This window comes from Microcaecilia unicolor, chromosome 1 (assembly GCF_901765095.1).
Source record: "Microcaecilia unicolor chromosome 1, aMicUni1.1, whole genome shotgun sequence".
NCBI lineage: Eukaryota > Metazoa > Chordata > Amphibia > Gymnophiona > Siphonopidae > Microcaecilia > Microcaecilia unicolor.
The window spans coordinates 214,008,459-214,035,206 of NC_044031.1; the positions used below are offsets into that span (position 1 = coordinate 214,008,459).

At 47.3% G+C, this 26,748-nt stretch overlaps 1 protein-coding gene across 2 annotated transcripts in view; it reads right to left on the reverse strand.

Annotated features, from left to right (window-relative positions):
* ANLN (anillin actin binding protein) overlaps positions 1-26,748 on the reverse strand; it is a 287,028-nt gene that overhangs the window by 245,274 nt on the left and 15,006 nt on the right. For both annotated transcript variants that reach the window (XM_030204140.1, XM_030204129.1), the window contains exon 3: positions 15,628-15,921. In XM_030204140.1, coding sequence (XP_030060000.1) covers positions 15,628-15,921 — 294 coding nt within the window. The remainder of the gene's footprint in view (positions 1-15,627; positions 15,922-26,748) is intronic.

Here is a 26,748-nt window from a genome sequence, read left to right on the forward strand (position 1 = left end):
TCTGCAACATATGTGGCAGTTCTTTTAACTCTCCATCCATTCCAAGGACATGGTCTAAACTCTTAATCCCATTCTGTTCCCATCTCATAAAAGCAGAGTTCTCCAGCCCTGGCTGAAACATTGGATTTCTCTTAACAGCTAGAAGTTTAGTTACCCTTGGGTTACCACCCAGTTGCTTCGCCAAGAATCTCCATGCATCTCGCAAAGGCAGCAAAAGTGTACTAGTTCTATAAATCCAAGGGAGTAGGTCCCCATGTGTATGTAGAAGTGTTACAGGATTATATGGGCTAAAGAAGGCTTCTTCTAGCCTGAAAGAGGTATGTGCACTAGAAGTAAATATCCAGTCCCTCACCTGTCTCAAAAGGCATGCCATGTTATAGTATTTGAGATTAGGCAGGCCCATTCCACCTTGCCTCCATCCTCCTAGTAAGTATTTTAATTGGACGTTAGCTTTTCTATTGGCCCACCAGAATCTCATCACGATACGATAGAATCTCTGAATATCTTTTTGTAGTAACCGTATCGATGTCTGTAATACATATAGCCATCTAGGCAGGATCACCATTCTAATTAGACAAATGCGTCCCACCAGAGGCAAGGTCAGGGTATTCCAAGCCCCTAACTGTTGGGCTGTCTGCTCCAGCAGCTTGTTTACATTTAGACTATATATCTCTGAGGAGATCAATGGTAATGTAATCCCTAAGTATCTGAATGATTTGTCCTCCCATCTCAGTGGGAAATTGTCTTGCCAAAGCAGCCAAGAACCCGGGTTTATCGCCAGGGCTTCAGACTTTTCTAGGTTTAAGTCCCGAGTATTCCCCATATTCCCTGATAATCTCCAAAAGAGCCTCTAGTGAAGCTCATGGTTTCGTAAGTATCACTAATAAGTCGTCGGCGAAGGCAGCTAGCTTGAATTCCTCCCCCCCAATCCTCACCCCCGGTGCAGCCGCGCATGAGATAACATCTCTGATCAGCGGGTCCAAATAAATCGCAAACAAGGGCAATACGGGGCACCCCTGTCTGGTCCCCCTACCTATCTCGATTTCTCTAATGGTGTTGCCGTTAACCATTATCTGCGCTCGTGGTGACGAATATAAAGCCCGAAGAGCCTGCATAAAGCTACCCTGTATCCCGTAGGCCTCCAGGGCAGAAAACAAGAAGGGCCATTCAACCCTGTCAAACGCTTTTTCAGCGTCGAAGCTTATCATAATTGCCTGCTCTTTATTGAGTTCCAACACTTCCAAAGACGCCACGATGCTTCAGAGATTTTTCGCTATTGACCTACCTTGAACAAACCCCCACTTGAGCCTCATGGACAATATGGGGCAGCACTCTTCCCAGTCTATTAGCCAGTATCTTTGCAAATAGTTTCACTTCATGGTTTATAAGTCAAATAGGTCTATAAGACGTAACCAAGTTATCGTCTCGCTTGGATTTGGGTACCACAATAATCCATGCTAAATTAAGATGTTCAGGGGGGCGGCCTCTTTCTATCCACTCAAACACCATAGTCAACGTAGGAATTATCGTCGTCTCCCATTAGCCTATAGAACTCTGCCTTAAACCCATCTGTTCCAGGGGATTTGTCCAACTTACTCTGCGCTATCGCCCAGGTTAACTTCATCCTCGCCGATTGGAGAACTCAGCCTCTCACCATCTCTTTGATTTAGAGTAGGGTGATCTATTGTTTGCATATACAGTGCACCTGGCAGTCCCTCCTGTCCTTCTGATCTATACAGATTTTGATAAAAGGTTTGAAATGCTGACCTTATCTCTGAGTCTGTGTGTAACTGTTGTCCCTCCTGACTTTTAATTGAGACTATGTGTCTGGAGGCATATTTAGGAGCAATTAATCTGGCTAACATTTTACCTCCTTTGCTCCCATGTTTGTACAGTTGAATACGATAATAGGTCTGGGATTTTCTCTCTCGCTCGTGGAGCAACGTATTCAGGGCCGCCTGAACTGCCAGCAGGTCCTGCCTAATTCGGGGGGTCGGTGTTACGCCAAATTGTCTCCTCAACCCTACCAGCTGCTTTTCTAAACGTAAAATTTCTCTATCCCGGTTCTTTTTATATTGAGTCACATAGCTGATCATCTCGCCTCTCAATACCACTTTAGCAGCCTCCAAAAAGTGGTTGTTTCTACTAAGGTGCCTGCATTAAAATGTTGGTATTTCAACCATCTTGAAATTAAATATTGCTTAAACTTCCCGTCCCTATAAAGATAACTAGGAAAGGTCCACCCCCTCACTCCTCCTTACCGGCTCTCCCACTTGCCAGATCATTCTGACCGCCGAGTGATCAGAAATAACACACGGCCCTATATCAGCATTCCTAATGTCCGTAAAAAGTGTCCTCGATGCGAGCTAGTCGTCTATCCTTGAATAAGTATTGTGCGCTCTCGATTGGTGTGTGTATTCTCTAGCACCCGGATGTAATGTTCTCCAAACATCTACAAGGTCCAGTGCCTTACATAGATCCGGCAGGCCTCTGGTGTCTATCTTTCTCTGCACAGTGGGGGGATGTGATCTATCCATCCAAGGGTCCCAAGTCATATTAAAGTCTCCCCCCACCAGCATTGGCAATTGTTCCAGTTTAGACACAGTAGCTAAAAGTTTTTTTTATAGAATTTAAGGTCTAGGACATTTGGTGCATACACACTACCCAACAGTAACTTTTTCCTGTTAACCGTGGTAATACAAATACAAATTTCCCCTCTGGGTCCTTTACTACTTTGTGGATCTGGGTTGTCATCCCCTTCTGGAACAAAATTGCCACCCCTCTTTTACGCCCCACTGCAGAAGAGGCTACACACTCTCCCACCCACCATCTGGCTAACTTAGCATGCTCAATCTCTGACAGATGTGTTTCCTGTAGGAACACCACATCCGCTTTGATGCGTTGAAGGTATCGTAAAATCTTTGATCTCTTTATGGGAGAATGGACGCCCCCCCCCCCCCACATTCCAGGTGACAGTCTTAATCATTGCCCAGAAATGTATCGCTGAACCTCATCTTGCATATCTTTCTAATTTCTGAGAGGAGCCAGCCCAGCCTCCAACCCCTCCCTTCTCGTGATCTCCCTTTTCTTCTCCATGCCCTAGTTTTTGCTGCCTCATAGACCACATCAACAACTTCAAACATCCATACATTCCTCTGAGCGACCATCCCCCTACCCTTCCTCCTCCCCGTCTCCTCCCATTGACCATTACCCCCATACATCCCCACAAAACTCCCGAAGGGTTCAGGTCACTTCTGACACCCCCCCCTCCTGACCCTTTGCAACGACCCCTTTCCTCTACAAAAACATCTTAATGCTATATCTCCCTTCCCAACCACATCAATACATTCAAACATCGTATGTAACTTTAACACAAAAATATTACCTTAAGCTGCAGCTGGAACATTTAGTCAGACCCACTTTCACACAAGTGTACCAACATTTCTACAATATCCCTCTTTACCTTTTGTACTGTGTTACTGTCCCCCGTCATCCTCCTTCCTTTTCACCAGCACTACTCCAACAGTAAGCCCCACTGGCCCCACCTGTATTCAGAAAAATCCTGCAATCAGCATTGCTTAGTTTTACAGATACCCTTAACTTTATATCAGCATTAGCCTCCTATATATACTTGTCTTTTTGGTGGTTCTTCTGGAACGTCTTGACCCACTTCAGATCTACTCAGGTGTATCGCATTCTGTTCTTAGAGCCAATTCTAGTTGTTCCGTTTTCTGCTGTATGCAACCTCAGACTCCACCATTGTCCTGTGCACAACTTTTACCGCAACCCTTTCGTACAGTTCAATAGCGCGGGATACTTCAACCTCAGGTCCATAGTTTAGCTTTCATTCCCAGTCGCCAATTGCTGCAAGAAACCCTTCGCTGCCTCAGGTGTCCTAAGTCTTGGTGACCGACTGATGGAGTTACTCGAAGCTTGGCAGGGTATAAAAACAAATTAAAATTTTCCTCTGTATCAACTCTGAACATACGGGCGAGAATTGCTTTCTCTGGGCTGCTACCCCTGCAGAGAAGTCCTGGAAACATAACACTGTTTCCACTGCGTAGCTCCTTGCCGTTTCTCAGGGCTTGCAGGATTGCTGTTTTATGCGAAAAGTTGAGGACTCTGCAGATTACCACTCTCGGTCTACTATCTGTCGACTGTCTGGGACCTAATCGATGTGCCCTCTCGATTCTGAGTGGGCCCCACGTCGTCGGTAGGTCCAGTTCTTTTGTAATCCACGTTTCCAGGTAAGATTTCAAATCTCGGTCTCCCTGATCTTCGGCGAGCCCCAAGCGTAAATTATTCCGCCTCGATTGATTTGAGGTCCTCCAGTTTCTCAGCATAAGATGTTAGCAGTTTTTCCCATTTGCTGCCATCGACCTCCAATTTATTTACTTGATCCTCCAGGTCACTGGCCCTTTGCTGGTATATCATGTCCGCTTTTATTTGGGCAACATTAGTGTGTAACGCTTCCACTTTCGTTTCCAGTGAACCCATCTTTTCCTCTAAGATGGTTTCCAGCGCGTTAGTGACTTCATCTATAATTTCCGCTGCCCATGCGGATCCAACTGTTGACGTTCCCAGGCTAGCCGGAGCCGCCATTTTGTCTTCAGCCATCCGACCCTTCTCTTTCTCCTTGCGCAGGGATTTAGCTGCCATCCTCTCGCCTTGTAGTCAAAAACGAACCTCCGATCTCTTCTGAAGTGTCTCTCTCTGTTTTAGAAGAGTTTTACCCCGTTTTGCCTTGCCCTTTCCGCAGAGTATTAGAGAAGGCAGGAGCTAAACAACTAGCGTCCGCTCCTGTGCATAGCGTCACATGACTTCCTTGGAACATTCTATTTGGTTGGGGAGGGCAGAAGAATTAACAACTTTATTACTCCTCTAAAAATAGATTTCAACATCATACATTTTCTAATCAGTGTACATCTTATAATTTAAAATCTGATAACCGTTACAATTTCCATAATAGAGGAAGGGAGAGACGTGCTCAGAAACCAGTTCCTACTCAACAACTACAAAAAGTATCCTCTAGTTTTTGACATCCTATTTCAAATTTATGATCCAGTGGGGGGCAGAATTCAGAAGTTTTTAGATGCTTGGAGTTCAATAATATCAGAAATTTTAATTTTAGGGGTAATTCAAAAAGGTTATTCCCTTCCCTTTACACATCCCCCACCATTACAATCACCTACACAACTTCAAGTCCCAAGGTCCCAAATTCCACAATTACAACAGGAAGTTCACAGATTACTTCAGGAGCAGGCTATAGAATTTGTTCTTGTTCAGAAGAGAAACAAGGGTTTTTACTCCAGGTACTGCCTCATCCAAAAACGATAGGGGCTCGCAAACAATACTAGATCTAAGAAGAAGACAAATTTATTCCAAAACAAAAATGTCAAATCACTACATTGCCTGCAATACTTCCACTATTACAGCAAAATGTATGGTTCATAGCCCTAGACCTTCAAGATGCTTATCTTCATATTCCTATCCATCCATCCTCCAGAAGACTTCTTCGATTTGTACTCCAAAGCCACCACTACCAGTTCAAGGTTCTGCCATTCGGGTTAACATCAGCCCCCAGAGTATTCAAAGTGTGTTATAGCACCAGAAGCTCATTTACATCAGCAAGGGATCATGCTATTCCCATATCCCGATGATTTTTTCACTGCATTTCTTCTCGTAACGGATCCAGTTTCTCCACTTGTGTGGCTTTTCTTAGGAAAAGGTTCACAACCCTGACTAAAGGCAAGCATGGAAGACGTTTAATAATTGTGCCCTCAGGGAGCAGTCTCCCTAATCCTTGCTATCCTACAGAATAGGCTGGAAAAGCTTACACTTAAAAACCACACTCTCTCAAAGTTCAAGTGGCATCTATTACATGCTAGAGGATGGTATAGGCCCATCCAGACAAGTTTTCCTGAGAAGTGAAGCATCTTCACCCTCCTTTGGGAGTAGTGGTCCCTGTCCAGGAGCTGATAGTACTTGGCGCACTTGTAACACTATTTGAGCCAAGCAGAAAAGCATGGCTCACGACCCTTATGCAAAAGATGATATTTTTAATGGCAATCTGTTCAGCATGGCAAATCTCAAAGTTACGTGTTCTCTATCATGCCAAGAACCATTGAAAATGGACTTAATTTCTATAGCTCCCTCCTTTCTTCTCAGAGTGAATTTCCCTTTCATATGAACATCTTCGTCTCCCTTCTTTCAGAAATGAAGATTCTTTGGGTAATTACACCACCACCTCTTGGACATTCTCAGAATGCGTCTATATTTGAAGGTCAGAAAGCTATTTAAAAAGATAAGATGATTTATTGGTCCTTTTGGTAGCCATTTAAAGCTTTTAGCTCAATGGATCAAAGAAGCCATAGTCATCTTACATTTCTAAAGGGTGGATCATTTCTGGGAGTCTTCCAGCTCACTAAGATGGACCACAGGCTGCTTCTTGTACAGAATGTCAGCTAATTCTACTACCACAAAGATGCAGGATAGCAACTTGGTCATCCATATAGTCATCTATTTGCTGCCTAAACATCCAAGCCAGGTAAGATGTTGCCTTTGGGGGAAAAGCATTAAGGGCAGAGCTCAGATCCCACCCAGTTGAAGGATTAGCTTTGATAAATCCCATTCATTTGAACTGGTCCGGTGGGATGAAAAAAAAACAAAACAGCTTACCTGCTAATTTTCTTTCATTGGGTTGTACCAGACCAGTCCAGTACCTACCTAATTGGTTTATTCTAGATGCTTAGTGTACAGGAAATATTTAGTTGTCCTTAACATGTCTTGCTGCTGTCCCCCCTTTATCAGTCACCTTTGGTTCTGTTGGGTTGGACACCATTGTTTAAGTTCTTTATTGTAGGCTTGGATAAGAATACTGGAGAACTGAGGCTGCACAGTGCCCTATGTAAACAAAGCGAAGATACTTACCTGTAAGCAGGTATTCTCCGAGGACAGCAGGCCTTATAGTCTCACAAGTGGGTAACGCAGCACCGCTTTGGCCGGTCCACGCTTTATAACAAAAACTTTAAAAGCTTTGTGGAGCGCGAGCACATGCGCGAATGCCTTCTCACCTGCCACAAGCACGCAGTTACTGCAGTTAAATACTACAGCAAACAGCAATAAAAATAAAAACTAGGAGACAACTCCTAGGGGATGTGGGAAGGTTTGTGAAAATATAAGGCCTGCTGTCCACTGAGAATACCTGCTACAGGTAATCTTTGTTTTCTCCGAGGACAATCAGGCCATTAATCCTCACAAGTGGGGTATTCCAAGCATACAGGCTCACCGAAAACAAACTTTAGTCAATTGAGTCTCGCAATAGTGAGGAGATAATTCAGACTAACCTCTAACTATATACAACAGATTGCGAGTGCAGTCTGGTGAACAGGATAAAACGGGCCAAGGGGGTGGAGTTGGATTTAGAAAAGCTCAAACCTTCTGCGTATCAAGCAGGGTTCTAACGAATTCCAATTGTTGTGCAGGGTGAAGATGGAGCTTGGGGTCCTATCTTCACCCTGCATGGACTCCCAAGCACTCTCCTCAGACGTGCTCTTCACCAATCACCGAGGTAAGGGAACACATGGGCTCCCGGGAAGTCTGTGTAGCAAAGCTGTAACTACCGCTAGACATTAGGTAAATACCATGGAAGCTGACAAGGCCAAAATGCAACAAGCGGTACTGGTAGTGATGTGTTCCCAGCTGAAATCAAAGATCACCAGAAGTATCAGGATGCAAGAATATACATCCTTCAAAACCAGAGAGCATAGCCAATCGTTTTCCTGAATCATGGGAAGAAGGATGCCCAGGGTTGACCAGGAATCTGTTCAAGGCCCTTAGATCTAGGATGGGACACAACCCCACCCCCCCACCCCGTCTTCATTTGCACAAGGAAGTACCTGGAATAGAATTCCTGTCCTTCATCTGCTGGAACAGGTTCAACTGCATGCTCCTGTAGAGGGGCGGACAGTTCATGTACGAGTACCTACTCATGCTAAAAGCTGAAGTAATGAGCTCACAGTGGGCAATTTGAAGGTTTTCTAAGTCAATTTAGTGCGTATTCGAAACGGACTATTTGGATAACCCACCGGTCGGAGGTTATAAGGGGCCACCTTTTATGGAAAAACTTCAGCCTCCCCCCAACTGGCAAGTTGTCTGGCACGGACACTGAGTATGCTCTGCTGGAGCCAGTCAAAAGCTTGCCCCTTGCTTTGACTGGGGAGCAACAGGGGCCTTAGGAACACGCTGTTGACGAGAACGAGCGTGCTAGGGTTCAGCATGAGCAGGCTGGTGAGAGGAAGCAGCATACCTATGTCTCTGAGTAGTAAGCACCCCTCTTCGACTTGCCAAAAGACCTCCTAGATGAGGAGGCTGATGCAGAAGGCACCCGGCCGGTGGGAGAGAGAAGCGATGGTATCAGTATACTTTTTGATTTGGTAAGCGACCTCATCAACCTTCTTTTCAAAAAGGTTATCCCCCCCCCCCCCCCCCCCCCCCAGGGCATCCACCAACCTCTGTTGAACCAACTGTTCCAAGTCAGAAACACACAGCCATGAGAGTCTGAGCATTGCTATACTTTGAGCAGAGATCCAGGAAGCCACGTCAGACACCCCTGGCCATAAACTTCGATATGCCTTCTGCTGGGGCTATGGGATACACACACATGCAAATACTATTTAAATATGACAGCAGCGCCACCAAGAAGCCACCATCCTACTATGATAGCTTCTGATCTCCTGTAGAAATTTGCTAGTTAAAAAGGTAGGCGCTTCTTTCTGTGCATTGCTCAGAATGCTCATTTTAATACTAGTCAGCTCATTGTAATACATTTGCATTTGATTCTCGTTGGCTGCTATCGCAAATAGTAAAAACCATGCAGAACTCCTTTGTGCATTACTCGCTGAATAAATGTGCTCACTAAACTGATTGAACTGGTCAAAATTGGACATTCCTAGCACTGGAAGCTTTGTGCATCGGGGCCAAAGTAAGCTGCTCTACACTTGTATAACTGACATTATACTAACTAATGAATGGCCTTACCTGCTACTTTCTTTCCTTGAGTCCTACCAGACTAGTTCAGAGGTATGGGTTTTGTCCCCTTGCTAGCAGGCAGAGGCAGTCTTCTCTAAGGACAAGTAGGCCATTAATTCTCACAAATGGGTAACGTGTTGCACGCTCCAGACTTCTCCACCATGCATGCGCAGGTACCTTCCCGTCTGCTGCGAGAGCACGGTTACAGAAGTTGTTTTTGTACCGCTGTGAAGAGAGGACTACATCTGTAGTATCTCTTCATATCTAGTTCATTAGAGCTGCTTTTTGGTACCTTTTTGGCTTCTTTATTGTGTGATTTTTCACCCCTTTTCAGCTATTTTTTTGCTGATGTTTTTAAGCTTCCTTTATTTTCCGTTCCTTAGGCCACGTTAGGCCTACTCTACCGTCAGGGCTTTTCCTGTGAATTTTTCTGTGGTGCCTTGCCTTTTTTTCAAGCACCATCATATCTTTTGATGTTGCTTCAGAAGTTTTTCCTTCCATGTCCACTAAAGTTCCCGGTGCAATCGGATGAACTCTGGCAAAGACACCCACTCTTGGTGTCATCAGTGCTTAAGGCCCGACCAGCCCTACCATCTGTGTCCTTTGTCTTTGGATGAAGAAACAGACCCAGGTTGCCAGAGAGGCTCAACATGAGTGAATTTTTGGAGCCAGATCCGAATCCGCCGTCAGCATAGACGTCTAAGACTGCATCGGAAGCTTCGGTCCACATAGCTACTTCAAGACCCATTGACACTAGAAGCAGTGAGGATTAGACGTCCTTGTTGAAACCGAGGATTCTCGACGCTGAGCTTAGAGCAAAGGCCAAGAAACATCGGCATCGGTCGTCCTCAATCCATGGTGCTGGGAGCTCTGAGGCAATGAGGGGTTCGGCACCCAAGAAGCGTTGGCTATATAAGTACATAAGCATCGCCATGCTGGGACAGACCAAGGGTCCATCAAGCCCAGCACCCTGTCACCGACCAAAAGAACAAGCAACTTGTCCCGCCCATCCTAGAAATACTGTATTATTCCCTCATCCATTCAATAACATTCTATGGCTTTTTCATCCAGGAAGCCATCCAACCTTTTTTTTTTTTTTTGTCTGCTAAGTTAACCGCCTTAACCACCTTTTCCAGCAGCAAATTCCAAAGTTTAACTAATCGTTGAGTGAAGAAACATTTCTTCCGATTCGTTTTAAATTTACAACACTGCAGCTTCATCGCATGCCCCCTTGTCCTAGTATTTTTGGAAAGCGTAAACAGACGCTCCACATCAACCTGTTCCATTCCATTCATTATCTTATAGACCTCTATCATATCTCCCCTCAGCCGCCTTTTCTCCAAGCTGAAGAGCCCTAGCCTCTTCAGCCTATCCTGATAGGGAAGTCGTCCCAGCCCCTGTATCATCTTTGTCGCCCTTCTCTGCACCTTTCCCAATTCCACTATCCAGCTTATTTTCAAAAGAGAAAGACGCCCATATTTCAACCCAAATATGGAGATGGGCGCCTTTCTCTCATGGGCGCCCAAATCGGTATAATCGAAAGCCGATTTTGGACACCTCCAACTGCAGTCTGTCGCGGGAACGGACAAAGTTGACGGGGGCATCTCAGGCGTGGTGAAGGCGGGACTGGGGCGTGTTTATCGGACGAGGTGAGATGGGCACGCTCGGCTGATAATGGAAAAAAGGGCGGCACAAGCGAGAATTTGGGCCACTTTTTTTGTCACGAACAAGTCCCCAAAAAGTGCCCCAACTGCTCACTGGAGGGAATCAGGGATGACCTCCCCTGACTCCCCCAGTGGTCACTAACTCCCTCCCACAAAAAAAAAAAAAAAAAAAAGTCAAAACTTTTTTTTCCAGCCTGTATGCCAGCCTCAAATGTCATATCCAGCTGCATCACAGCAGTATGCAGGTCCCTGGAACAGTTGTTAGTGGGTGCAGTGGACTTCAGGCAGGTGGACCCAGGCCCACCCCCCCCCCCCCACCTGTTGCACTTGTGCTGCTAAATGGGAGCACTCCAAACCACCCCCAAAACCCACTGTACCCACATCGAGGTGCCCCCCTTCAGCCATAAGTGCTATGGTAATGGTGTAGAGTTGTGGACAGTGGGTTTTGGGGGATTTGTGGGGCTCAGCACCCAAGGTAAGGGAGCTATGGACTTGGGAGGTATTTTAATTGTTACAAGTGCCCCCTAGGGTGCCCGGTTGGTGTCCCGGCATGTGAGGGGGACCAGTGCACTACGAATCCTGGCCCCTCCCACAACCAAATGCCTTGGATTTGTTCGTTTTTGAGCTGGGCGCCTTCGGTTTCCATTATCGCTGAAAATCGATACCGCCCATCTCAAATCCGCCCAAATGCGATACATTTGCCCGGCACATACCGTATTATTGAAACAAAAGATGGACACCCATCGTTTTCGAAAATATGGTCTGTCCCGCCCCTTCACGTATCTGTCCTCTGAGATAGGTGCCCATGGAATGGGCGTTCACATTCGATTATGCCCCTCCACATATTTTTTGAGGTGCGGCGACCAGAATTGAACACAATACTCGAGGTGCGGTCGCACCATGGAGCGATACAATGGCAGAATAATATCCTTATTTTTGTTTTCAATCCCTTTCCTAATGATACCCAACATTCTATTTGCCTTCCTAGCCACAGCAGCACATTGAGCAGAAGTTTTCAACGTACCATCAACAATGACATCTAGTTCCCTTTCTCGGTCCGTGACTCCCAACGCTGAACCTTGCATGACAGTTATAGTTTGGGTTCCTCTTTCCCATATACATCACTTTGCACTTGTTCACATTAAATGTCATCTGCCATTTAGATGCTCAGTCTCCCAGTCTCGTTAAGGTCCTCTTGTAGCTTTTCACAATCTTCCCCCGATTTGACTACTTTGAATAACTTTGTGTCATCAGCAAATTTGATTACCTCACTAGTTACCCCCATCTCTAGGTCATTTATGAATATGTTAAAAAGCAGAGGTCCCAGCACCGATCCCTGAGGGACCCCGCTAACTACCCTTCTCCATTGCAAATATTGACCTTTTAATCCTACTCTCCGTTTCCTATCTTTCAACCAATTTTTAATCCACAGTAAGACACTACCTCCAATCCCATATCCCTCTAATTTCCTCTGGGAGGATCACTCCCCCTCTATCCAGGAGGTGCCAATTCTCCCGTCTTGAAGTTCTGCAGCTTGTCTCTGAGCCGGCGCCCCAACCTTTCCCAGTGTTTGCCCTCCATAAGCTTATCCAGGCCTTGCTCCCTGAGCTGCTGGATGGCATTCTGCAACAATGTGCATCTGTATCGGTGTTCTTGCACAGCTGTATAGCTCATTACGGCCTCTCTTGGCCCTCAGCCTGGGGTGCGGCCGCTGGCACTGTGGGCAACCCTGGTGTTGACTGCCACTCAAGTAGATACCCCTTTGATGGTGGAGGAAACTTTGTCGGAGTCGAGGCAGGAGCAGACTCCTTGACGCCCCTTTCAAGGATATGGCTCCTCAAGGTAGCAGGTAGGCTCAGTCTCAGCCCTCCTGGAGGAGTTTCTGACCAACACAGGAGTCAGAGGAGGATACAAGGTACTTCGTAGGATGAGTCCTATGGTCTGCTTCGTGGTATTATTCGCTGCCACTGGCCATGCTATTACATACTGGCACTAGCCTCCGCTGTGTTCGCAGGGTTGTTCACTGTCTGTCTTTGTGGCTTAACTGCTTCTATTGCACTTTCACATCTTTTGTTTGTATTGGCCTGCAACAGTTTTCTGGGTCTCAGATTGCCAGAGGGCAAGCCTCATGATTCATCTCTGGCACATCTAATTTTCAGGGTGGTTCTGCTTCACAGCAAGTTGCCTGGCAAATGTTTGGGAAGATCTTGGATACATGGTGGGAGGCGGGGATAGTGCTGGGCAGACTTATACGGTCTGTGCCCTGAAAATGACAGATACAAATCAAGGTAAGGTATACACAAAAAGTAGCACATATGAATTTATCTTGTTGGGCAGACTAGATGGACCGTGCAGGTCTTTTTCTGCCGTCATCTACTATGTTACTATGTATCTCTGAACCTTCCCCTCAGCTTGAAAGGAGAAAGCTCCGAAGAGCCTTTCATTGTCCTCTTTTGTGACGGAAATGGCTGATGCTATTACATTTTGTTTGGAAGTGGAGTACAAGCCTAGGGCTAAGATGCCTGAGGTCCTAGGCTACACATCTCCTCCTAGGGAGGCTGTGACTGTCCCTCTCCACGAGGTACTCATGGAAGTCCTCGATAGGAACTAGGAGTCCCCTTCTGTCAGTCCCTGTCTTGCCCAAGAAATCTGACACCCAGTATCAGATTAACAGCACACCTGGTATTGATAGGTCTCAGTTGCCTCAATTCCATGGTGGTGGAATCCGCTCTCAAGACAGCCAAGAGATCTAGAGGCTATGACTCAGCTGCCCCAGGCAGAGAAGCTAGGAGCTTGGACTCCTTAAGGAGGAAGGTATTCCAGGCTTCAATGCTTGTGTCCTTTATACAGTCTTGCTACCTCTTTACTCGGTGCGCAAGCTGATGGACTTTGAATAACTTTGTGTTGTCAGCAAATTTAATTACCTCACTAGTTACTCCTATCTCTAGATAATTTATAAATATGTTAAAAAGCAACAGTACCAGAACAGATCCCACTAAACTACCCTTCTTCACTGAGAATACTGACCATTTAACCTCTCTACCTTCTATCCCATTACTCTCCAATTTCTTCTGGAGTCTTTCATGAGGTACTTATCAACATGTTTGTTCACCCCTTCAAAGAAATGCAATAGATTGGTGAGGCAAGATTTCCCTGCTCACTTAAAATGGCCATGGGAACCATGTCTGAGGAGACCGGTTGAGAGGGAACAAGGCAGCGAAATCACCCACGTGAGAAAGTAATGGCTCTGCCAAGAGAGAGACAGGTTCTGGTGAAGCTGATGAACAGCCTGCCGGACACAGCTGCGATGTTGCTCTTTGCTTCCCACAATGAGAGCAGTGTTTAACCACTTCTACTGCCACAGGTACAGAAAGAGAAGAGAAACTGCCAAGATAAACCTGACAAAGAAAATTTAAAGGAATACTCACCCTTTTGTAAGTTATAGTCATTTCTCTGCAAGTAAATGCTGACAACCAGTAACTAAAAACCCCCTTCCAAATGATGCCACTGACCAGAAAGCCTACCCTTAGTGTCTCTCCCTTTTTTTCCCCTTTAACCTGAGGAAGGAGAATAAACCAAGTATCTGGATATAGGTAGAGGAGGGACCTGGCATTGGCACCACCAAGTGTACCCCCTAAAGTTGGCACTGTTCAGCCAAAACAATCCCAAGCTGAACTGGACCAGACAGCCCAGAACAGGAGCTTGTGAGACTGTCCACTGCCTGCTGGAGGTAGCGATATACTAACTGACCAAGGAGCATACCGTCCTCTACTCCCAAGCTCAACTGGACCAGAGAGCCCAGAACTGGAGCTTGTGAGAGACCGTCCACTGCTTCCTGGAGGTAGAGATATACTAACTGACCAAGGAGCATACTGTCCTATAAGACAGAGTTCAGTGCTCTATCTCCACCTGCTGGTAGCTGGTCAAAAACGACAAATTTCTGGATTCATCTGAGGCACATGACAAGAAAAATGACTGATAAGAAATGATATAAAAAGAGAAACACCTGCAAAGGCAGAGGTGAACATACCATACACAACTGACAATTGACAGAAGATCAACCATCACAGCATCACCTATTGCATTGCCAGCTTCTGCTGTCCAGCTATCAGCATGAAGAGATGACTATCAATATCCTGAAGGGCACATAATTTAAAGTTCTGTGATCACTATTTCTACTGTGTTAACAGGTGGCTTTTGCCAATAGGGAGTGACCTTTTTATATTAGTTTATATATTTTTTGTCCTGAATCTTCATTTCTGTTTGCACTTTATCTTTTGCACTTTACCTTTGTGAATAAATCATGTAAATGATGTCACTAAGTGTAAAGGAGAACGCATTTTTAAATTTTGGGACTTGTATTTAAATGCATTCTCCCTTACACTTAGTGACATCATTTACACGTCTATCATACATTCTGTGAAAGTGAGGTCATAACTGTATCCTATTATTTTTTAGCACCATTTCACGCTTTTCAAGGGAATAGACATTGTACCGATGCTATTTTGTTCTCCAGCCTAAGTTTCTCTATACAGTATACTGACTGTTTACCATGTACTCAAGTGTGATATTGACAGGACCCCTGAGGAAGGTCTGTGCGCCCAAACATGGCCCATGTTACTTGTCTATGCATCCTGTATATTGCATCTGGAGAACGAACTGGCAATATATATATATTTTAGTACTGGAAGAATAAACTGGTACTCATTTTAAAGTGTCTTCCACTTTTTGCGTGACTTTTTTTTTTTTTTTTTTTTTAACTCTTGCTTTCCTGTTTAACTGTATCCCTCACACATTCTTTAGCAGATTTTAGTGACAGCTCTATGTTTACCCTTGAACTGAGGTAACCATAAGTTCTACTTTTTCAGTGCTTCCAGTATATGACAGAACCCTCTCCGACTAAACTGAAAATTAATACAAAAGCAATTCTTACTGTTTCTATCCCAATGGCGGCGCTGTTCTGCCAGTTTCTGCATACGTGTTTTAACTGATGAGACTGCAGGAGTTACAGAATTCCAACGCTGGTCTTCCACCTCATTGGGCAGAGGATGTGAAGAGCTTGAGGATACTATGTTACTAGCAACAGCAATTTGTGGATGAGGAGTAGAATCATGAGAAAGTTGTTTTACACAAGTTGACTTCGCTGGCTGCCTGTTCTCCAAGGCAGAAACTGGTACTTCATCTGAACAACGTCTCTTTGAAGGGGATGGCTTTGTATAAGGTTTTTCTGCAGAGCGGAAACAAAAAGAACTTGTAAGCAAATACATAAAAATTAGAACCACGCTCAAAGCTTAACTAAGCTGTTGTGAAAAAAGAAAATGCTATTTGCCCCCAGTAAAAACACACACCACTTCCTTTCACCTGCAATCCTTCAACTGTTAAGCTGCTACCTGCCTTACTTTCACTAATTTAACAGGTCTTGGGCACAGGTCTGCTTCCAAACCAAAAATCTACACATCTTAGTGAGAATAGCCTATTTATAGAATCAAACTTGTGATTCTTTTTCCCTCATCCCAAGAGGAATTGCTATTTTAATTCTACAAACAAAGGGTAAATTTTATTCTTCATCACTTCCAATTAAGAAATTCCTAAACCTAATAAGTATGAAAAGCTGTTTTCTAGACAAGTTTTTATTTTCAAGAATATAATACATAAGAAAATGAGTGTTTCTCTGAGTAACATATACCTTATGAATAAATTACTGTAAATTTCACACATCTTATGGCTATCTATAAAAGCAGTCTGTTTCCAGTTCTGGAACTCGCCTCTTCAATTATTGAAACCTTTTCAGTTTAATTAGTTCTGTCCGACAGGACAGTGATCCCAGCACTTAATTCTGTATTTGGTCTACAGGTATATTTCTAGAACCAACTGACCCTGGGTTTTGCAAGAGTCTCAATGGCCATAAAAACAATTTTATAAAAAACTGCAGGATGGGGTACTTGCCCAGAAGCAAACTTGGAACCCAGCTGGCAGGAAGGTTATTATGGTGAAGTTTGTTCTTATTTGCTAGCTTCCGTTCCTTGAGTTCTGCTCTCCAACCAGCAGATGGAGGCAGTTTCAATATCATCACCAGTATAAGAACTGGTGCAGTCCTGAAACTTGTCCATATACGTACGTCAAAGTGGATCATGAAACTGCTCCCATTCTAAACTCATTAAACAGCCAAGAAAAACCAAACCAACAATCCTCTCACTGATTAAGGGCGAAGCCTTAAATACTGCTAACAACTCTTCACATTCTTGTCTGGGTAAACTGCTTAGAAAACACCAAGTATCAGGACAATGTAAATCAGAGGTAATTTGTCTTCCAATATATACAAGTCCCAGCTAGGTGTCCTCAACACAGGCCGTTTTTTGGCGTAACAGCCTTATCAGGAGAACACTGCTGATTCTTCTTATAGACAAATCCTTCACAAACAAAAGAATGGTATTAATGTCTGTGAAAACATCACCAGTAATACTTTTAGTTGGCAGGAAAGCCAACAGTCTAAATATTGGAGTATTACTGGTGATGTTTTCACAGACTATTATTATTATTCTCTTCATAAACAAGAGAATAATATTAATGTCTGTCTATAAGAAGAATCAGCAGCGTTCTCCTGATGAAGGCTGTTACACTGAAACACGGCCTGAGTTCAGGACACCTAGCTGGGACTTGTAAATATTGGAAGACAAATAAATTACCTCCGATTTACATCATCCTGGTACTTAGTGTCTTTCCACCCATGTGTTTTCCGTTATTGTGGAAGTCTTTTTGGTTTTCTTGTAATTTGGGTCAACCACTTGGCATTAGTCTTCCCAGTCAGATCCTGGACTGGTCTAGCAGGAATCAAGAAAAAGAAGTCAGCAGGTAAGAACAATTTCACCTTCCTAATCCTTCTGATAGACTAGTAGGACATACCCAAACTCTACTGTCCCAGGTAAAAAGGAAGACCAAGTTCCCATGAGGGCCACCCTCCTTCACATGGACATCCAATCTGTAGTGCTGGGAAAACAAAGTATACTACACTGCAGGTATCTTCTAAAGTCATCCTCTAACCTTTCCCCAGGACATCTGAAGTGGCACCTTCCTCCGATGGAGAAAATAAGCTGTCACAATCACCTCCTGATGAAGATTGTAAGCTCTCTTGAGCAGGGACTGTCCTTCCCCATGTTTACACTTGTACAGTGCTGCGTAACCCTGGCAGCACTATAGAAATGCTAAGTAGTAGTAAGTAGTAGTGAAGAGAAATATAGGATTTGGAGGCCACTTTTTTTCCCCCAGACTGCATGTAAAAGAGTAGATGATCCATTTACAGAAAGGAACGGTCACCTCCAAGTAGTGAAGCAAAAAAGTCTATAAACATCCAAATATGAAGACTCTTATGACCACAATGGTCTTCCCTAGAGAAAGCTGGAAGACAAACTGCTCGATTGACCGACTGACATTGAATATAGAAAGCACCTACAGCAAAGAAATTAGGACTGCCAATGGCGCCATGAGATCGATCAGATGCTGAACAGCTCTGCTCCTTTCCCCGCTTCACTAATATTTCAATCCCTTGTGGGTTTTTTTGCACTGAACTGCAGTCTTGGCTGATTCGGTTGATCAACATACCTGTGGTGCCAGTTATTTTTTTTTTTTTTTTTTTTTTTTTTTTTTTTGGGGGGGGGGGGGGTTGTTCTTTTTAGGAGTTTTGAAGGTAGTTAGCCCTCTCATGGCATCGAAATTCATCCGAAAGGATCAGAAATGTGGTAAACCTGAGGCCAAGGTGAGCTCAGCCAGGACTGCCAATATCAGAGGTGTCAGTGGCTGTTGAAGCAGCGATAGATAAAAAGCTCCAACAATTCTTCAATAAAATCAATTCAGTGCATGAATGGCTTAATAGCATGGGGCTGGAGTTGGATGACACTCTGAACAATGAGCACCTTGGAGGATAAATTGCAACCATTAGTAACTAAACAAAATAAAAGTGAAAACAGGCAACAGAAGGTCAATCAGCTCAAAACAGAGTTTGAAGAAATTTTCCTTTGGTGGGGTTGTCAGAATGTATCCTTGAAAGATAACTACTGGGATTTTTAGAAGCATGGCTTCCACAAATATTGCAGTTGAGCACCCACTATGGGCAAATTCATGTTGAGAAGGCTTATATGTTAGGTCCAAAAGGCCCAGAGGGATCTCACCCACACATGGTGATTCTGAAGGTCTTTAACTATGCACATAAAGCAACAATACTGCAAGCCTTGCAGTGGTGAAACACATGGCTTTCAAACCTGTGAAAGCGAATGCTACATACCTGTAGAAGGTATTCTCCGAGGACAGCAGGCTGATTGTTCTCACTGATGGGTGACGTCCACGGCAGCCCCTCCAATCGGAAACTTCACTAGCAAAGTCCTTTGCTAGCCCTCGCGCGCCCGCGCGCACCGCGCATGCGCGGCCGTCTTCCCGCCCGAAACCGGCTCGAGCCGGCCAGTCCAGTATGTAGCAAGACAATACACTTCAAGGGAAGACAACTCCAAAGGGGAGGCGGGCGGGTTGGTGAGAACAATCAGCCTGCTGTCCTCGGAGAATACCTTCTACAGGTATGTAGCATTCGCTTTCTCCGAGGACAAGCAGGCTGCTTGTTCTCACTGATGGGGTATCCCTAGCCCCCAGGCTCACTCAAAACAACAACATTGGTCAATTGGGCCTCGCAACGGCGAGGACATAACTGAGATTGACCTAAAAAATTTACCAACTAACTGAGAGTGTAGCCTGGAACAGAACAAACAGGGCCCTCGGGGGGTGGAGTTGGATCCTAAAGCCCAAACAGGTTCTGAAGAACTGACTGCCCGAACCGACTGTCACGTCGGGTATCCTGCTGCAGGCAGTAATGAGATGTGAATGTGTGGACAGATGACCACGTCGCAGCTTTGCAAATTTCCTCCATGGTGGCTGACTTCAAGTGGGCTACCGACGCTGCCATGGCTCTAACATTATGAGCCGTGACATGACCCTCAAGAGCCAGCCCAGCCTGGGCGTAAGTGAAGGAAATGCAATCTGCTAGCCAATTGGATATGGTGCGTTTCCCTACAGCCACTCCCCTCTTGTTGGGATCAAAAGAAACAAACAATTGGGCGGACTGTCTGTGGGGCTGTGTCCGCTCCAGATAGAAGGCCAATGCTCTCTTGCAGTCCAATGTGTGCAGCTGACGTTCAGCAGGGCAGGAATGAGGACGGGGAAAGAATGTTGGCAAGACAATTGACTGGTTCAGATGGAACTCCGACACAACCTTTGGCAGAAACTTAGGGTGAGTGCGGAGGACTACTCTGTTGTGATGAAATTTGGTGTAAGGGGCCTGGGCTACCAGGGCCTGAAGCTCACTGACTCTACGAGCCGAGGTAACTGCCACCAAGAAAATGACCTTCCAGGTCAAGTACTTCGGATGGCAGGAATTCAGTGGCTCGAAAGGAGGTTTCATCAGCTGGGTGAGAACGACATTGAGATCCCATGACACTGTAGGAGGCTTGACAGGGGGCTTTGACAAAAGCAAACCTCTCATGAAGCGAACAACTAAAGGCTGTCCTGAGATCGGCTTACCTTCCACTTGGTAATGGTATGCACTGATTGCACTAAGGTGAACCCTTACGGAGTTGGTCTTCAGACCAGACTCAGACAAGTGGAGAAGGTATTCAAGCAGGGTCTGTGTAGGACAAGAGCGAGGATCTAGGGCCTTGCTGTCACACCAGACGGCAAACCTCCTCCAATGAAAGAAGTAACTTCTCTTAGTGGAGTCTTTCCTGGAAGCAAGCAAGATGCGGGAGACACCCTCTGGCAGACCCAAAGAGGCAAAGTCTACGCCCTCAACATCCAGGCCGTGAGAGCCAGGGACTGGAGGTTGGGATGCAGCAGAGCCCCTTCGTCCTGCGTGATGAGGGTCGGAAAACACTCCAATCTCCACGGTTCTTCGGAGGATAACTCCAGAAGAAGAGGGAACCAGATCTGACGCGGCCAAAAGGGAGCAATCAGAATCAAGGTGCCTCGGTCTTGCTTGAGTTTCAACAAAGTCTTCCCCACCAGAGGAATGGGAGGATAAGCATACAGCAGACCTTCCCCCCAATCCAGGAGGAAGGCATCCGACGCCAGTCTGCCGTGAGCCTGAAGCCTGGAACAGAACTGAGGGACCTTGTGGTTCACTTGAGATGCGAAGAGATCCACCAGGGGGGTGCCCCACGCCTGGAAGATCTGTCGCACCACACGGGAATTGAGCGACCACTCGTGAGGTTGCATAATCCTGCTCAACCTGTCGGCCAGACTGTTGTTTACGCCTGCCAGATATGTGGCTTGGAGCACCATGCCTTGACGGCGAGCCCAGAGCCACATGCTGACGGCTTCCTGACACAGGGGGCGAGATCCGGTGCCCCCCTGCTTGTTGACATAGTACATGGCAACCTGATTGTCTGTCTGAATTTGGATAATTTGGTGGGACAGCCGATCTCTGAAAGCCTTCAGAGCGTTCCAGATCGCTCGCAACTCCAGAAGATTGATCTGTAGATCGCTTTCTTGGAGGGACCACCTTCCTTGGGTGTGAAGCCCATCGACATGAGCTCCCCATCCCAGGAGAGACGCATCCGTGGTCAGCACTTTTTGTGGCTGAGGAATTTGGAAGGGACGTCCCAGAGTCAAATTGGAGCAAATCGTCCACCAATACAGGGATTCGAGAAAACTCGTGGACAGGTGGATCACGTCCTCTAGACCCCCGGCGGCCTGATACCACTGGGAGGCTAGGGTCCATTGAGCAGATCTCATGTGAAGGCGGGCCATGGGAGTCACATGAACTGTGGAGGCCATGTGGCCCAGCAATCTCAACATCTGCCGAGCTGTGATCTGCTGGGACGCTCGCACCCGCGAGACGAGGGACAACAAGTTGTTGGCCCTCGCCTCTGGGAGATAGGCGCGAGCCGTCCGAGAATCCAGCAGGGCTCCGATGAATTCGAGTTTCTGCACTGGGAGAAGATGGGACTTTGGGTAATTTATCACAAACCCCAGTAGCTCCAGGAGGCGAATAGTCATCTGCATGGACTGCAGGGCTCCTGCCTCGGATGTGTTCTTCACCAGCCAATCGTCGAGATATGGGAACACGTGCACCCCCAGCCTGCGAAGCGCCGCTGCTACCACAGCTAGGCACTTTGTGAACACCCTGGGCGCAGAGGCGAGCCCAAAGGGTAGCACACAGTACTGGAAGTGGCGTGTGCCCAGCTGAAATCGCAGATACTGTCTGTGAGCTGGCAGTATCGGGATGTGTGTGTAGGCATCCTTCAAGTCCAGAGAGCATAGCCAATCGTTTTGCTGAATCATGGGGAGAAGGGTGCCCAGGGAAAGCATCCTGAACTTTTCTTTTACGAGATATTTGTTCAGGGCCCTTAGGTCTAGGATGGGACGCATCCCCCCTGTTTTCTTTTCCACAAGGAAGTACCTGGAATAGAACCCCAGCCCTTCTTGCCCGGATGGCACGGGCTCGACCGCATTGGCGCTGAGAAGGGCGGAGAGTTCCTCTGCAAGTACCTGCTTGTGCTGGAAGCTGTAGGACTGAGCTCCCGGTGGACAATTTGGAGGTTGAGAGGCCAAATTGAGGGTGTATCCTTGCCGGACTATTTGGAGAACCCACTGATCGGAGGTTATAAGAGGCCACCTTTGGTGAAAAGCTTTCAACCTCCCTCCGACAGGCAGGTCGCCCGGCACTGACACTTGGATGTCGGCTATGCTCTGCTGGAGCCAGTCAAAAGCTCGCCCCTTGCTTTTGCTGGGGAGCCGCGGGGCCTTGCTGATTCGCACGCTGCTGACGAGAGCGAGCGCGCTGGGGCTTAGCCTGGGCCGCAGGCTGTCGGGAAGGAGGATTGTACCTACGCTTGCCAGAAGTATAGGGAACAGTCTTCCTTCCCCCGAAAAATCGTCTACCTGTAGAGGTAGAAGCTGAAGGCTGCCGGCGGGCGAACTTGTCGAATGCGGTGTCCCGCTGGTGGAGAGACTCTACCACCTGCTCGACTTTTTCGCCAAAAATGTTATCCGCACGGCAAGGCAAGTCCGTAATCCGCTGCTGGACTCTATTCTCCAGGTCGGCGGCACGCAGCCATGAGAGCCTGCGCATCACCACACCTTGAGCAGCGGCCCTGGACGCAACATCAAAAGTGTCATAAACTCCTCTGGCCAGGAATTTTCTGCACGCCTTCAGCTGCCTGACCACCTCCTGAAAAGGCTTGGCTTGCTCAGGGGGAAGAGCATCAACCAAGCCCGCCAACTGCCGCACATTATTCCGCATGTGTATGCTCGTGTAGAGCTGGTAAGACTGGATCTTGGACACGAGCATAGAGGAATGGTAGGCCTTCCTCCCAAAGGAGTCTAAGGTTCTAGCGTCCTTGCCCGGGGGCGCCGAAGCATGTTCCCTAGAACTCTTAGCCTTCTTTAGGGCCAAATCCACAACTCCAGAGTCATGAGGCAACTGAGTGCGCATCAGCTCTGGGTCCCCATGGATCCGGTACTGGGACTCGATCTTCTTGGGAATGTGGGGATTAGTTAATGGTTTGGTCCAGTTCGCAAGCAATGTCTTCTTCAGGACATGGTGCAAGGGAACAGTGGACGCTTCCTTAGGTGGAGAAGGATAGTCCAGGAGCTCAAACATTTCAGCCCTGGGCTCGTCCTCCACAACCACCGGGAAGGGGATGGCCGTAGACATCTCCCGGACAAAGGAGGCAAAAGACAGACTCTCGGGAGGAGAAAGCTGTCTCTCAGGAGAGGGAGTGGGATCAGACGGAAGACCCCCAGACTCCTCGTCAGAGAAATATCTGGGATCTTCCTCTTCCTCCCACGAGGCCTCACCCTCGGTGTCAGACACAAGTTCACGGACCTGTGTCTGCAACCTCGCCCTGCTCGACTCCGTGGAACCCTGTCCACGATGGGGGCGTCGAGAGGTAGACTCCCTCGCCCGCATCGGCGAAGCTCCCTCCGCCGACGTAGTCGGGGAGCCTTCCTGGGAGGTGGCCGCGGTCGGTACCGCACGCGGGTACCGACGTCGGGGACCTCAACCTGGGCGATGGGCCAGCCGGCGCCACGCTCGACGGTACCGGTGGCGCAAGCACCGCCGGTACCGGAGGGGTAGGGCGCAACAGCTCTCCCAGAATCTCTGGGAGAACGGCCCGGAGGCTCTCGTTTAGAGCGGCTGCAGAGAAAGGCTGAGAGGTCGATGCAGGCGTCGACGTCAGTACCTGTTCCGGGCGTGGAGGCTGTTCCGGGCTGTCCAGAGCGGAGCGCATCGACACCTCCTGAACAGAGGGTGAGCGGTCCTCTCGGTGCCGATGCCTGCTGGGTGCCGAATCCCTCGGCGACCCAGAGCTCTCGGTGCCGACACGGGGAGGAGACCGGTGTCGATGCTTCTTCGATTTCTTCCGAAGCATGTCACCGGAGCTCCCCGGCACCGACGAGGAGGACGTCGAATCCACCCGTCGCTTCCTCGGGGCCGAGACTGAAGAAGGTCGATCTCGGGGGGCTGTACCGCAGGAGCCCTCAGGGTAGGCGGAGACCCACCCGAGGGCTCACCGCCACCAGCAGGGGAATGGACAGCCCTCACCTGCACTCCACCCGATGCACCACCGTCCGACGACATCAGCAGACGAGGTCCTGGTACCACCGACGTCGATGCAGCTATCCGATGTCTCGGCGCCGATGCAGAGGCCCGATGCCTCGATGCACTCGATGCAGGGGCGGCCGAGAAAGATGGTCTGGACGCTGACGACGTCGATGCACTCGAAGATCCCGGTGCCGATGCCGACGAAGAGCCCGAGAACAACACGTTCCACTGGGCTAGTCTCGCTACCTGAGTCCGCCTTTGAAGCAGGGAACACAGACTGCAGTTCTGAGGGCGGTGCTCGGCCCCCAGACACTGAAGACACGACGAGTGTCGATCAGTGAGCGAGATAACCCGGGCGCACTGGGTGCACTTCTTGAAGCCGCTGGAAGGCTTCGATGTCATGGGCGGAAAAATCACGCCGGCGAAATCAAAAGCCGAAATGGCGAAATTCGAAGCACCAAATTTAGAGGGAGAAAAAATCTCGACCGAGGCCGAAAAAAGGCCTACCCCGACGACGAAAGAAAACTTACCGGGGCAAAAAAGCTGGAAGTACGGGGAGGATTTACACGAAACCCGGCGGGGGGTTTCCGGAGCACTTCCCGACTAGGACAAAGCTTTCCCGAAGGGAAAAAACACGTTCAAACAAATTGGACGCGCGAGGTCGACTTTCCGGGGCTCGACACGGCGAAAACACGACCGTACCGAGTGCGGACAAAAGAAGACTGGCCGGCTCGAGCCGGTTTCGGGCGGGAAGACGGCCGCGCATGCGCGGTGCGCGCGGGCGCGCGAGGGCTAGCAAAGGACTTTGCTAGTGAAGTTTCCGATTGGAGGGGCTGCCGTGGACGTCACCCATCAGTGAGAACAAGCAGCCTGCTTGTCCTCGGAGAATTGTATTTATCTTTTCATGCAGTGTACTTCTCTTGTTTGGCCAGCAGGTGGTGTTTGCTTTATGTTTTAAAGTAGTTGCAGAAAATACTATTTTCTTTTTCAGTTTAAGCTCTGTGGTAAGGCAACCTGCAGTGCCACTGGACAGATCAAAGTTCGTTCTCTGGGGCTCCGATTGGCCCTGGAGTTCAAATCAAGCCAGGAGATACTGGATTTGAGTGCAGAGGGTAAGCATCTCTGCCCTGAGACCCTGTTTACACCTGTCAGCAGTTATTTTCCTGAAACTCCCCAGGTGCTACCCAGGTAATGACATATTGATACTTATTCAGTTACCTGTTATTGATTGCTGACTTCACCTTTATTTTTTCCCTTGTTCACTCTTCCACTTTGATAATAAACCTTAGTTTATTAGCTCTATTGTTCTGGTGGTTTGTGGTTTAGGTTTGTGGGTGCTTTCTATGAACTGTGACCCCAGTGTCCTAAAAATCACCGTGGAAAAACAAGAATGGGAGACTCGCCCAGAGGAAAGCGGGACCCAGTCAGTGTCGGTGGGAGGAGTATGTCGCTATACAGCACATGCACAGGAAGGCCTGAACAGTGCTAGGGACAGACCCTCTAAGTGGCCATAGGGTTAGCCCCAGGTGGGTGCTAGGTGTTCCATGACACTTGCGATCTGAAAAATCCATGTAATATGAAAATATGAAAATTAAAAAATTCTGTTTTCAAGACTATTCTGCAGCAGTGGTTGCTCAGCACAGAGAATTTGCACCAGTATGTTCAGAACTATTTACCAAGCGAATAAAATTTGCATTATTATACCCAACCCGACTTCAGGTTTCACACGATGGTCAGTCACAATTATATGAGACAGTTACTGAAGTCAAGATAAAATTAGTCCTTATCTGATCATTTTCTTTTCATTAGTCCCAACAGATCAATCCAGAGACTTGTGGGTTATGTCCCTCTACCAGCAGGTGGAGATAGAGAGAACTTCAGAAGTTTACTATATGTGGTAATGCGCAGCCACCTTAACTTCAGTATTGTCGATACCAAAGCAGTGGAAGAAGAAAGGGGAAAGTCCTCTCCTGCCTGGGCATACACCCTAGGTAGAGCAAAGTGCTCTAAACGGTCCGCTGAAACCAGATACAGCCTGGCCATAGGCCTGGCTACTTTCAGCCCCCCATCCGGATCCGCCCACTGGGCCGAAATCAACTCTTCAATAGCTTCATGTCCCTGAAAGGCCTTAGAAGGTCATAAGTAATGCCATACTGGGAAAAGACCAAAGGTCCATCGAGCCCAGAATCCCGTCCCCAACAGCGGCCAAACCAGGTCAAGGGCACCTGGCAAGCTACCCAAACGTACGAACATTTTATACATTTTATTCCCAAAATTGTGGATTTTTCCCAAATCCATATAGTAGCGGTCTATGGACTTGTCCTTTAGGAAACCGTCCAACTCCTTTTTAAACTCTGCCAAGCTAACCGCCTTCACTACGTTCTCCAACAAGGAATTCCAGAGTTTAATCACGCGTTGGGTGGATCAAAATTTTCTCCTATTTGTTTTAAATTTACTACACTGTAGTTT